We start from the raw sequence: 13,098 nt of genomic DNA, 5'->3' as shown, positions 1-13,098 counted from the left end.
GTCAACACAGACTATTACAAGTAAGACAAATGAAAAAAAAATAATAAGAACTGCTTAACCAACAAGCCTCTTTTAGCATGGAATGTATAGGAAAAATCACAACCGAGGTACCACACCTCATATTCACATTTCACAATTTCGATCGCAATCATTCCTTATATCACCATGTGAGCCTCGTATTTATTTTTAAAAATATTTTTCCGAAATAGCTAAACGCGTTTTAGTCCCCTTATCTCACTGCGTGACTTCAAGTATTTCCTTTACTAGCATCACACATATCTATCCCACCTTATCTCACCGCATGCATAACAACCCCTATCCTTATACCACCGCATGCATATTAATATCACAACACAATAATCAACTCGCATATGTGCCCATATGTCACAACACTTCCCAAAATTAACAATACTAATATTACCACAACATATAGCCCATGGCTCAATCACAATGTGTACAAGCACCTCAATAACAACAAAAAAGAATGAGGAATACTCAACAAGGAAAGATATCTCAACAATTAACAACTTCAACCTCAATATGATGATGGTTTCCACAACTTTAACATCAATAACGCAACAAGAAGATGTTCCACGAAACAACAAATTTATGTAATAGTAATTGATGGGTTTTCAATGTCTTTGCCTTATGTTTTGATGATCTAACAAACTTACAGTCAAGAACCAGATAGGGAACCTGCCACACTTGAAACACATTATAAATGAACAGGTTCCAGCGGGGATTCCAGCTAATGTGAACTACTGCTAGCATAGAAAATGGAGAAACAAGACAAGGACCTGATCCTTTGTGTTTCCCTGACAGCAGTACAAAAGTCAATTGTGCACAGCTGAAAAGTGACTGCCACAGAAATAGTGCACACTGTGCAGCAGTTTTGCAGTAACTTGCCTTTGACCTACCAAGTGCTTACATCATTCAAATGATGTCATCAAGTGTTTATTAATAAGAGCATTATAACAAAACATCATTTGAACACTTGAGATTTCACTTCAAGTATTCAAGCCTTCTGCAAATAGTGAACTTAATTCTCAAGGGATTGAAGAACAAAGTTAAATGCTACTACGGACCAGTTCCTAAATCCAGTATTTTGTTGTCCTTAGTTGAGTTAACTTTGTAATTGTTCTTATTGTAATTCCTAAATTGCTTAGCTAGAAGCATTGCTTAGGAACCCCTTTGTAAAACCATAAACTTTCTCAGTTTGTGTTGTGACTAGAGTTAGTCATAAGTTAAAGTCTTTGTAACTAGTGAGTGACAAAGTGGCTTGTGATAAGTGTATCACAAGTTAGATGAGCTGAAGTCTTTGTAATAAAGTCATTACAAAGTGGCTTGTAATAGAGTGTTTACAAGTTAGTGAATTTGAAAGCCTACAAGTGTAGGTCGTAGTTTTTTATCCCATTGAGTGGGAATTTTCCACGTAAATCCCGTGTCTCATTACTTACTATTTCATTAGTATTCTCAGTGGAAACTCATAGAGGATCAAGTACTCTATATTTTGGTGGACTCATATAAACTAACAATTGGTATCAGAGCGGGTTCCTCCTATTAGTCTAACACCTAGGAAGGATCCGTATGGCTGCTCCACCAAATTTTGAAGAAGGTCAATCTACGTACAGACCACCCAGGTTCAATGGGCAATACTATGGATGGTGGAAGACAAGAATGCATGATTTTATCATGGCTGAGGATTCTGAGTTGTGGGATGTCATATGTGATGGTCCTTACATCCCAACAAAGGCACTTGCAAAACTTCCATTCTCAATGCCAAAAACCAGAAAATAATACACCGACGCAGACATGAAAGCTGTAGAGAAAAAGTTTTGTGCCATAAAGATTTTGGTATGTGGAATAGGATCTGATGAATACAATAGAATTTCTGCTTGTGAAACGGCAAAGAAGATATGGGAAGCTCAGCAAACAGCACATGAGGGAACCACTCAAGTAAAGCAATCTAAGACTGATATGGTCACTACCGAGTATGAACTCTTTAGGATGAAGGACGGTGAATCTATTCAAGATATGCACACAAGATTCACCTCCATCATAAATGTGTTACATTCTCTTGGTGAAATCATTCCTAGGAACAAGCTAGTGAGGAAAATTCTCAGTATCCTGCCCAGTTGTTGGGAAAGCAAGGTGAATACTATTACTGAAGCAAAGGACCTGTAGGAGCTGACCATAGACGAGCTGGTTGGAAATCTGAAGACCTACGAGATAAAGAGAAAGATAGACAGTGAAAGAAGAGAACCAAAGAAAGAAAAGAACCTGGTACTCAAAGCTGATAGCAATGACTCAAGTGAGGATGACAACTCCATGATGGCATTTGAAAGTGAGGAAAATGAATATGATTCAATATTTGCTTTGATGGCCCAATCAGATAATGATGAAGACGATGACAACATTGAGGTAAATTTCAGGGATGTTTAGAGAAATTTGAAATCCAACTCTTCTAAGAAACTTATGTCTTTTGCTAGTGTATTGATTGATGTCTATAATAGTCTTGTGGAGGATAATAATGCCTTGACCTTAGAGCTAGGACAAGCTGAACAAACTAGAGATGATCTAGTAGTATGTGTTGTTGATCTGAAGGAAACCATTTGTGAGCTGGAGAAAGAAAAATTTGTTTTAACCAAAAAAAAATGCTAACATAGAACATAAAAGAGATGAATTAGTATGATTTGATAAAAACTTGTAAACTCCTCCTTCTCTCTAGGAAGAAGGTGAATAGTAATTCTGTCACTATTTATCGGGCCATAACTCCGGCATCCAGCGGTGGATTGTCGCAATTTTGGTGTCAAAAGAAGAATCTACTCTTTGCGCACAATCCTCAATTGGTTTCATCCACAAATTCATAACCAATTTTTCCAGATCTTAATTTTTATTTTTGCGATTACTGTAGCACGCAGAATATTTTGGTTAGATTCTTCTGCTTCTTCACGTCAATGGAGTGTTGAAGAGTTTCATGACTGCTGCGTCCTCTCCCCAGCCTTTGGCTGTGGGAGAGCCATCTATTAAACCAACATATGCTGCTCAGATCAAATCCAAATCACCAATACAAATTGCAACAAAAACAGTTTTGAAATCGATTCAATATGTACATGGCGAACCAACTGTTTGTTTTACCATGGAGGAAAGACGTGAATTTGCAATGGAGGGAGGATTACACCAATCTGTTGTTTTTAAACTCTCCTCAGGTGCACCAGATCTCAAAGAGCTGAGAATCTTACTGCTAAAACATCTAGGAACAAAAGGTCGATGCCTCGTAGGTTCACTCGCACCAAGGCAAATTCTGTTAAGGTTCGATCAAAATGAAGATTATGTACAGGCTTTAGTTCGTGCAGTAAATTACTTATCATGGAATGGCGAAGAACACCAGTATAGAGTCTTTCCATGGACAATTGGATTTAATCTAAATGAGGAAACTACAATGGCAGTAGTTTGGATTTCATTGCCGAATCTGTCGCCGGAGTTATTTGCAATGCGTTTGTTGTTATCAATCGCTTCTGCTGCTGGTAAACCTATTGCCATTGATAAAGCGACGCAACTTAAATCCAGACCAAGCACAACGAGGGTAAAGGTAATCTTAGACCTAATAAACAAGCATCCCAAACGTGTGAGGATCCAAAGCTTGGATAAAATCTCTGGAAAAATCATTGAAGTGTTTCAGGAAATTGTTTACGACAATATGCCTTTGTACTGTAACTGTTGAAAACACCAGGGCCACGACGAGAAAACATGTCGATATATATCGAAAAAGACTCACAACCCAGTTGCGATTGATGAACTTAAAGTTTTTCAAGAACAAACTATTGGGGAAAAGTACACTGGTGATTTACGTCAACTTCTGAATGATAAGAGGGGAGTGAATGAAGGGGATCGATTTGCTGGAGAACAAAATAGTTTGGCGAAAAAGAAAATGGGTGAAAATCAAACTGGGATTCATGAACATGGTGAAAGTTCAGTCAAGATATCACATATAGGTGGTGTTCCTAGTACTACTGTAGTGCATGCTGAAGAAACTAATACTTTAGTGAATAATGTTGCTTTGAAAGAAACTTGGGATCGAGCTGCAGTAGTGGAAGCAGTAGAGAAATCAAACGTGCAAAAATTGAGTGATGCTTCAAAATTTGATATGAATCCTGGGCTACAGGGAGGTGTTGAGCTAAATAAAGTTTCAGCTGTTATTACTTCTAAGGATAAAAAACGACCAGTTCATGTAGGCTCACAATTGGAGGGTAAGCATGCAACAATAGCAGTTGTAGAGCATCATAAAAATGCTGGACAAGAACCAACTACTATTGGTTCTAAGCTGGAGGCAACTGTTGATCGACATCCTGTTGGGATTGCTAATCATAACGCTGCAATTGGTGATACAAGGTTGAAGGATATCCCTGCCTCTACAGATTTTACAAGGATGTACTCAGCTACTGCTGGTGCGTTGAAGGCTGCTGCCGATCGAGCGGATACTTCTAACAAGCCTGATATGGTTCAACAGCAGTTTGGAGCATCAGGTACAACTGTTGATGTACATAAGGAGAAACAAGAACTGGAAGGTGTTGGTGTTGAACAAGCTAAACACTCTCCAAAAGGTGTAAGGCAACAACTAGATGCACACACACTTGCTGATGATCAGCAGAAAACTGCAGAGAAAATCTCTGACAAAACAGCTACTGCCCAGAACTCTGGTAATGAAAACATTGGGACTAAGAGCGTATTGAGGGAAAATCAAAATGGGAAGGTGATCGGGGATGTTAAGAAAGATGACATGAACAAAAAGGAAGGAGATTGGAGCTTGGTAACAAATAGGAAAACACCCACAAAGAAGCAAGTCTCACCAAAATAACAGAATAAAAATGTTCGAGGAACAGACTTCAATGTTGGTTCCAGCACAAATAATTTTGAGGTTCTTAATGCTGATGGGGACTCTGAAATTGATGCAAAAGGTGTACTTGATAGTGGAATGTCCAAACATTTAGTTCCAACGCCCAGTAATGAACGAAGAGGGCAAGGCAGTCACGACTTGGCTGAAAATTTGGGCTTTCGACGAAAAGACTCCAACAACAATTTGGGGAATGAACTTATAGGCATCCAAGCTCACAGTTCCAAAGTTCCTACACTACATTTTTCCAATCCTCAGGTAGAACAAATAATCAAGAATGCTCAGAATGAAATGATGAGGAACTCCACAATGGTTAAACAACCTTTGGTCAGATTAAATACTTCTGTATTTGATGTTCCATCACAATCAGTTGAATCCTATGGCGAGTTTGAAGGTGAAGCTGGGCAGCTTATTCTGTCAACTGGAAACAATGATGAATTTATCCAAGCAAAGGTGATCAAATCTAAACTTTGGTTACAACAACGTGAAGAGGATGACGAAGACGAGGATTGGGGTGATGGTCATGCAGGGTATTCATCTGAAGAAGCTGATCAGGAGGTCGATCAAGAGAGTGCAGGTGAAGATCTTGACTGTCTAGCAATGGCAAAATATGATGAGGGACTAGCAGCAAGGCATAGGAGCAAATTGAACATCAATGCTCCAATGTTTTTGCCCAGAAATTCTCCAACTGGAAGCTTGAAGCGAACTGCAGCAACACATACAAAGCAATTAGTCCTAGCTGCAATTGATCAAACAGTAGCTACAATAAAATCTGGGCAGCAACATACTGTAACAGATAATCCAATCTTCGATGCAATGGAGCAGCAACTTAATCAAAATGATCCAGTTATTAAACCTACTGTTGATCGTCCATCAATAGTAACAACAATTTCTGGGCAGCAACAAATTTTGACAACCACTCCTACTATTACACCAGCGGAAAGAAAGCTATTGGATGCAATGGATGGAAACAATGTGGTAATTCAAGAACATGTTCAAGACATGCAAAATCAGGTGCTTGTGGGCAGAGATACATATGAAATAGGTGAGGAAGATGATATTCTAAATCAATGCAGGGCAGAGGCAGCAAGAAAAGGTGATTTGTCACCTATGCATAGCAGAAAAAATAGGAAATCTCATACAAGGAAAAATAGTTGGGACGACAAGGTTAGTGATTTTTTAAATGTTAGGCGACTTCCAATGAGAGTTGCTAAACAAAAGAAGGCGGCCCCAACTACATCTACAAAGTCCAATCATTCAAAAAAGAAATCATGAATTTTGAATACATCTTGAAGAATTGGGATTGTGATGAAAAAGAGTTACAAATTGAAGAAATTACAAGTTCGGACAAGAAGGGACAACATTTTAATTCCTTCATCATTTTATTCTACCATTATATTAGTATTCTCTTTTGTAATATCATCACAGAGTATGTTATAAACTCTGTGATGATCATTGAATATTTGGTACTTTCCAGTTCTTATTTTTTACATGCATGCTAGTAGGTGAGGCTATTTAAAGCCTCAATAGGAATAGTAAGGTAAGGTTTAGCCCAGTTTGTGTTACCTTGGTCCTATGCCTTTGGAAAATATCCACACGGCTATGAGATTATATGCCCTCGTGAGACTTTGCCGGTAGCTACCCCATGAATCCTCTACATGAGGCTGCCATCATAAGGCAATGTGAGGCGCAGAGGAGTGATTATATAGCCAAGGCATATGGGTAACAAAACCGGTGCTATTGTCCCCCTTATTTGTACTTTTCCAAATTGTTGTATTTTCTTTTCTTTTTATTAATAAAAAACTAGCCCTAGGCGCTTGCCTAGCGGATTGGCAAAAAAAAAGAGATAACTTAGTGGTTGTAGTTGTTGACCATAAGGAAAGTATTGAAAACTTTAGAAAAGAAAGAGAATCCTTGATAAAAAGAGTGACTTATATTGAGGAAGAAAGAGATGATCTCTTGGTAGTGATTGCAGACCTAAGGGAAACAATAGAGGGACTAGGGACTGAGTCAAAACCTGGAAATTCTAGAAAAGGAAAGGAGGTAGCAAGTGAGGAATACATTAGGCTTGAAAACGAGTTGAAGGCCGTGAGAACTAGTCTGTGTGTTGAATCTGAGAAAAACAAGCATCTCCAAACTGAACTGGAAAGAATAAAAAATGATCTTGAAAAGTCCCTAAAGTGGACCTGGTCCTCAGAAGCTATTACTGCCATGTACGTTAATAATGGTGGAAATAGGCAGGGAATAGAGTTTCCAAGGGAGAAAACTCCTTACAACCCCCATAGCAAGTATGTTACTGTACCAGATAACTGGCTGTATACCCATTGTAGGAACAATGGGCATTTCAAGGAAAATTGCCAAGCCAGGGTCCAGTCCTTTCAGAAAAACAAAGTGTTTGCTGAAAATGTAACTACTAAAAAGAGACCAGGTTCCACCCACAAAAAGCACATATTACCTACATGGACTAAGAAAGCTCTTATTCATCCTCTTGCCTACTACAAGGCACCAAAACTTGCTTGGATTCCTAAAACTAACTCTTGATTTCCTTGTGCAGGGAACAATGAAAGGAAGCAGTCAAGGTTTATGGATAATGGATGTTCACAACACATGACTGGGAACGCCATGAACTTTCTTTCACTAAAAGCCCTGCAAGAAGGGAGTGTATCTTTTGGAAATGGGAAAAAGGGGTACATTCTTGGAGTTGGAAAAGTCAAGAAATCACTCACTCACTCTATTGAGAATATGTACTATGTCAATGGTCTTAAGTACAGTCTCTTGAGTGTTTCTCAGATTTGTGATAAAGGAAACAAGGTAGAGTTCTTGTCCAAGATATGTACAATTACTAATTTGGTAACTGGTGAAGTGGTACTTGTGGCCAAGAGATACAAGAACATCTATGTTGCTGATTTCGAGTCCATACAAAGTGGCGATCTGAGTTGTCTGAAAGCTGTTGATGATGATGTTGAACTTTGGCACAGAAGACTAGGGCACGAAAGTTTCTCTCTTCTGAACAAATTAATTTAGAAGGACCTGGTCCCTAGTCTGCCCATGTCAAAGTTCAAAGTACAGAAAGTTTGTGATGCTTGTTCTAGAGAAAAGCATGTGAAGTCCTCTTTTAAGTCTAAAAAAAATGTAACCACCTCAAAGCCACTCGATCTTCTACATATGGATTTATGTGGCCCTATGAGAGTGCAAAGCCGGGGAGGAAAAATATACATATTTGTGATAGTGGATGACTACTCCAAATTCACATGGACTCTATTTCTTAGAACTAAAGATGAAACATTTGAGGTGTTTGTGGCTTTTATGAGGAAAATTCAGGTGAAGATAGAGTCTAGAGTCGCATGTATTAGATTAGATCATGGAACAAAATTTGACAATGCAAAATTTGATGAGTTCTACAATGAAATGGCATTACTCACAACTTCTCAGCTCCAAGAACCCCCCCAGTAAAATAGAGTAGTGGAAAGGAAGAATAGAACTCTTGAAGAAATGGCGAGAACAATGCTGATCGACAGTGGGATTGCAAAGAACTTCTGGCCTGAAGCTGTGAACACTGACTGCTACTTGATGAACAGGTGCATGATCAGATCTCTCCTGAACAAAACCCCCTATAAGTTGCTGAATGGAAGGAAACCCAAGTTGACTCACCGAAGAACATTTGGGTGCAAATGCTATGTTCTCAATAATGAAAAGGATCAGCTTGGTAAACTTGATGCCAAGAGCGATGAAGGAATATTTCTGGGGTATTCTTCTCAAAGCAAAACTTACAAGATATACAACAAACGGACTCAATGTGTTGAGGAAAGTGTTCATGTTATCTTTGATGAGTCCTATCCTTCCTGTGAGAAAAGTGCTAAAGATGATCAAGATGGAGAGCCCTTACTGGTTCCTGATGAAGTCATTGACATGAAAAATAAAAAGGCGGATATGATGAGCCCAGTGAAAGAGCCGAGTGGAGACAATGCTACCTCTTCTTCAATGGAACCAGGTACCTCAATTACAATCACTGAAGCTGAAGAAAGAGTGGTTGATGCAGTACAGGGTACTCCACTAGTACCTGAGAGAAGAACACAAGAGAACCAGTTAGATATACCCACCTCCTCTACAAATGAACCTCAAATGTCTAACTGGAAACACAAAAGTTCTCATCCTCTTGACAACATAATCACTCCTTTAGATTCTGGAGTACAAATCAGGTCAATAGCCAAAAATTCACTTGCCTTCTCAGCCTTTCTCTCCCAAATATAACCTAAAAATATCAAGGAAGCCCTGAAAGATGCAGATTGGATTACAACCATGCAAGATGAGCTGCATCAGTTTGAAAGGAACAATGTTTGGCACATGGTACCTAGACCCTCAGATCGAACCATTATAGGAACCAGGTGGGTATTTAGGAACAAGCTTGATGAACATGGAAACACTACAAGGAATAAGGCCAGGCTAGTGGTTCAAGGCTACAATCAAGAGGAAGGGATTGATTATGATGAAACGTTTGCTCCGGTCGCTCGCATAGAAGCTATTAGAATCCTAATCGCTTTTACATCTCATATGGAATTCACCCTATTCCAAATGGATGTCAAAAGTGCATTTCTAAATGGACTTCCTAAGGAAAAAGTCTATGTGAAGCAACCTCCAGGGTTTGAATGTCATGAACACCCTGAATATGTGTTTAAATTGGACAAAACATTGTATGGGTTGAAGCATGCTCCTTGAGCTTGGTATGAAAGACTGTCAAAGTTCCTCTTAGAAAATGGCTTTACAAGAGGGAAAACTGACAACACCTTGTTCCTAAAGAAACAAGGAAGGAACCTGCTCATTGTTCAGATATATGTTGATGATGTCATTTTTGGGGCAACAACTGATTCTCTGTGTGAAGAATTTGCAAAACTCATGGGAAGTGAGTTTGAAATGAGCATGATGGGGGAGCTGAATTTTTTCTTGGGTCTTCAAGTGAAGCAGTCCACAAAGGGTACATTCATTTGTTAGCAGAAATACATCAAGGAGCTCTTGAAGAGGTTTGATATGGAAGCATTAAAAGTGATAGACACTCCCATTGCAACAACTACTCGACTGGACATGGATAAAACTGGATCTCCTATGAATCAAACTATGTATAGAGGCATTATTGAGACTCTCATCTATATCATTGCTAGTAGACCCGATATTGTCTTCAATGTGGGGCTATATGCAAGGTTTCAATCAAATCGCAAGGAATCTCATTTGAAGGCTTCCAAAAGAATTTTGAGATACCTTAAGGGTACACAGGACCTGGTCCTGTATTACCCCTCAGGTGACAGTTTTAATCTCATTGGGTATGGTGATGCTGACTATGCAGGTTATCTTGTGAACAGGAAAAGCACTTCTGGAATGGCTCACTTTTTAGGATCATGTCTCATCTCTTGGGGCACAAGGAAGCAAAACTCAGTGGCTCTTTCAACAACTGAAGCAGAATACGTAGCTGTAGCATCCTGCTATGCTCAACTCCTATGGATTAAACAACAACTGGAGGATTTTGGGGTGTTTACTGAGTGTGTTACTCTTCTATGTGATAACACCAGTGCACTCAACATGGCCAAGAATCAAGTTCCACACAAAAGAACCAGGCACATTGATGTGAGACATCATTTTCTAAGGGACAATATAGAGAAAGGACTGATCTGTACGAAGTTCTGCAGCACAGAAGACCAAATTGCTGATATCTTCACCAAAGCATTGAGTAGGGAACATTTTGAAAGAAACAGGGTGAAGCTGGGGCTATTGAAACCCAATTGAGAACCTGATTCCTCATCAATTGGCTTATGAAAATCACATTCAAGTAAAACTAGCTAAAGTGTTTTCTGGCCAAGTCTAACTCACTTCAATACTGTTGCAGGTAAACACGCATGATGAGTATAGAAGCTGTAGATGCATTGCATGGATGATAAAAGAGGATTGATATTTTCAATAACAGGTCAAGAACCTGGTTCTTGTACCAAAGGTTAGTAGTTCTGTGCATTCTTTAATACACATCTTGAAAAGGTACAAATATCAATTGCCATGTCATCCACCTTTTCAGACCCTGTTGTCACGTCCCTTCACTTCAATCGTTCCATCTCCCTTTGAAACGTTGCATTTCTCCAAGCACAACCGCCGTTTCAGAACCGTTTCCTATCTCTCTTTTCATAACTATCCACTCTCATAAAAACCCTTCTCCTTTCTTCACTAACCACAGTCCTACATTAGAACTTCTCCAAAGAACTTTCTCTCAATCTCTTCAATGGCTGACACAAACTCCGAAATCCCTACCTCAGTCGCCTCTAATACTGAAAAACCCATTGAGTCATCCGTCCCCAATGAGTCTTCTATAACCACTCCTAACCCAAATTCCCCGTCTCCTTCCAGTTCTAAGTTGACTATCCCAGCAAACCCAAAAATTGTTGACCCTTCTTCTCTATCTTCTGAGTTTCCCATTGATCAAGGAAAAAGTGGAGAACAGGGTAAAAGTCCTGAGGTCACAGAGGTTTCCGCCATTATTGCTTCAGATTCCGTGGTGGCCATGGAGCCTATTGAGGAAGAAAATGTCGCGACCATCTTTGTGGTATTTGCTGATGGCGTCTTACATGAGATAATTTCTCAGAGGAACGAGATACATGGTATGGGGGAAGAAGGAGCCATGGTGGCTGTTGAGGGCTCTACACTAGCAGAAACTACTGGGCCCTCTTGTGAGGAACCTGACCCCTCTCCGGAGGAGACAGGTTAGGGTTATCACTCCCAGACCAGTTCCGCTCTTGCATTTGTTATTGCGCCCTTGGACATTCAAGTCCCTGAGATGAGGTCTAGTGATGAGGAGGATCTAGACAACATTACTCTTGATGCTTTCATAGTCAAGCGAAGGGTAGTGTCCACTCCTGAGTCTTCTACTAAGCGACCTACTACTAGGTTGCAAGAAAAGGTATCCTATGACTCTGCCCTTCAAAAGAGCAAAAAAAGCAGTAAGACGAAAATGAGGAGATTGGTGAAAGACAATGTTATAATGTGTGATAAGGTTGTTCCAGTGGTTGAGGTTAAGGAGGAAACAACTGAGGAACCTGGTTCCCTAGTGAGAAGGTCCCAGAAGAAGAAGGAATCTGCTTCCATAGAGAATGTTACAACCCCCAGTTCAAAGTTCAAGGATGTTGTGAGTGAGCTCTCCGTTTCTGATGAGGATTTGTTAGTCAAGTCTAAGGGAAAAGCAAAATCAAGTGGCGGGAAGTCTAGAAAACGAAAGTCTGAAACCGTTAAGGAACCTGGTTCTATGAAAAAGCTAAGGAGTGAAATTAGTTCTGCTTCAGACCGATTAAGTCACCAAAAGGTCCTGCTGGGTCGCATTTTTGACCCAACAATTTCTGATATGGTTGGTATGTGTCAAGTTCTTGCAACGGTTGAGTTTCAATGATGGGGGCATCTGTTCCAAATGGATGCATCCAAAGTGTATGAGGATGGGGTTCAAAGTTTTTATGCCATCCTCTTTCCCGTTGATACCGATCATATCTCTGCCTTGGTGAATGGGGGGACATTGTGTTTGATGTGAGTCTGCTTGGGGATATTCTAAAGGTCCCTACAGATGGTGTGTCTAGTGTGAAAGATTCATGTTAGTATAATTTCTGGAATGCTGTGGTAAAGGATAATGCGAACTAAAAGGGGGACCAGATTTACAAGAAGGCATTACTCCCTGTTTATCAGTTGCTCTTCGAGTTGGTGAATAAAGTTCTATTACCTCGTGCTGAGAGGAGGTCCATGACCTCTAAGTCTGGCATGTTTCTAATGGAGCAACTGGATGGCTTTAACCCTGTCAACTTGCCTGCTATCATGATCGAACACATGCAAAAAGTAGCAACTTTCAAGGATGGTAATCATGGTCTTCCATATGGGTTTCTACTTACGCAAGTGTTTAAGTTTTTCAAGGTGCCGCTGGGGCAAGGCAAGGTAGGAACCAAGAAACAGACCTTCTCACAAATAATGTTGGAAGAATATGAGTGCATAGAGAAGAATGGGGGGTTAGGCAGTACATCAACCATCTCACAGCTCATTAATGCTCAAAATAGTGCAACTGAGGAGATTCGAAGGTTGAAGGCTAGGAATGCTATCCTGGAAGGTCAGCAGGCCCAAGGGGCTCCCGAGTCAAATGAGGAAGTGGCTCGTTTGACAAAAGAGAATGCTGATCTAGGGCACAAGTGGAGAAC

At 40.0% G+C, this 13,098-nt stretch overlaps 1 protein-coding gene across 1 annotated transcript; it reads left to right on the top strand.

Annotated features, from left to right (window-relative positions):
* The first annotated feature begins 9,919 nt into the window (after positions 1-9,919).
* Positions 9,920-10,669, top strand: LOC138871020 (secreted RxLR effector protein 161-like). Its single transcript, XM_070148869.1, has one exon. It carries the CDS (start codon positions 9,920-9,922, stop codon positions 10,667-10,669), a length of 750 nt encoding a protein of 249 aa, XP_070004970.1.
* Positions 10,670-13,098: the final 2,429 nt, after the last annotated feature.

The sequence above is a fragment of the Nicotiana sylvestris genome, chromosome 6 (assembly GCF_000393655.2).
Source record: "Nicotiana sylvestris chromosome 6, ASM39365v2, whole genome shotgun sequence".
NCBI classification, from domain to species: Eukaryota; Viridiplantae; Streptophyta; class Magnoliopsida; order Solanales; family Solanaceae; genus Nicotiana; species Nicotiana sylvestris.
Note: the sequence above shows the minus strand (reverse complement) of the source record. Positions and strands in the feature narration are given on the sequence as shown.

Coding starts and splice junctions, on each gene's coding strand:
- LOC138871020 (XM_070148869.1), top strand. CDS start 9,920: ATGGAAGCATTAAAAGTGATAGACACTCCCATTGCAACAACTACTCGA.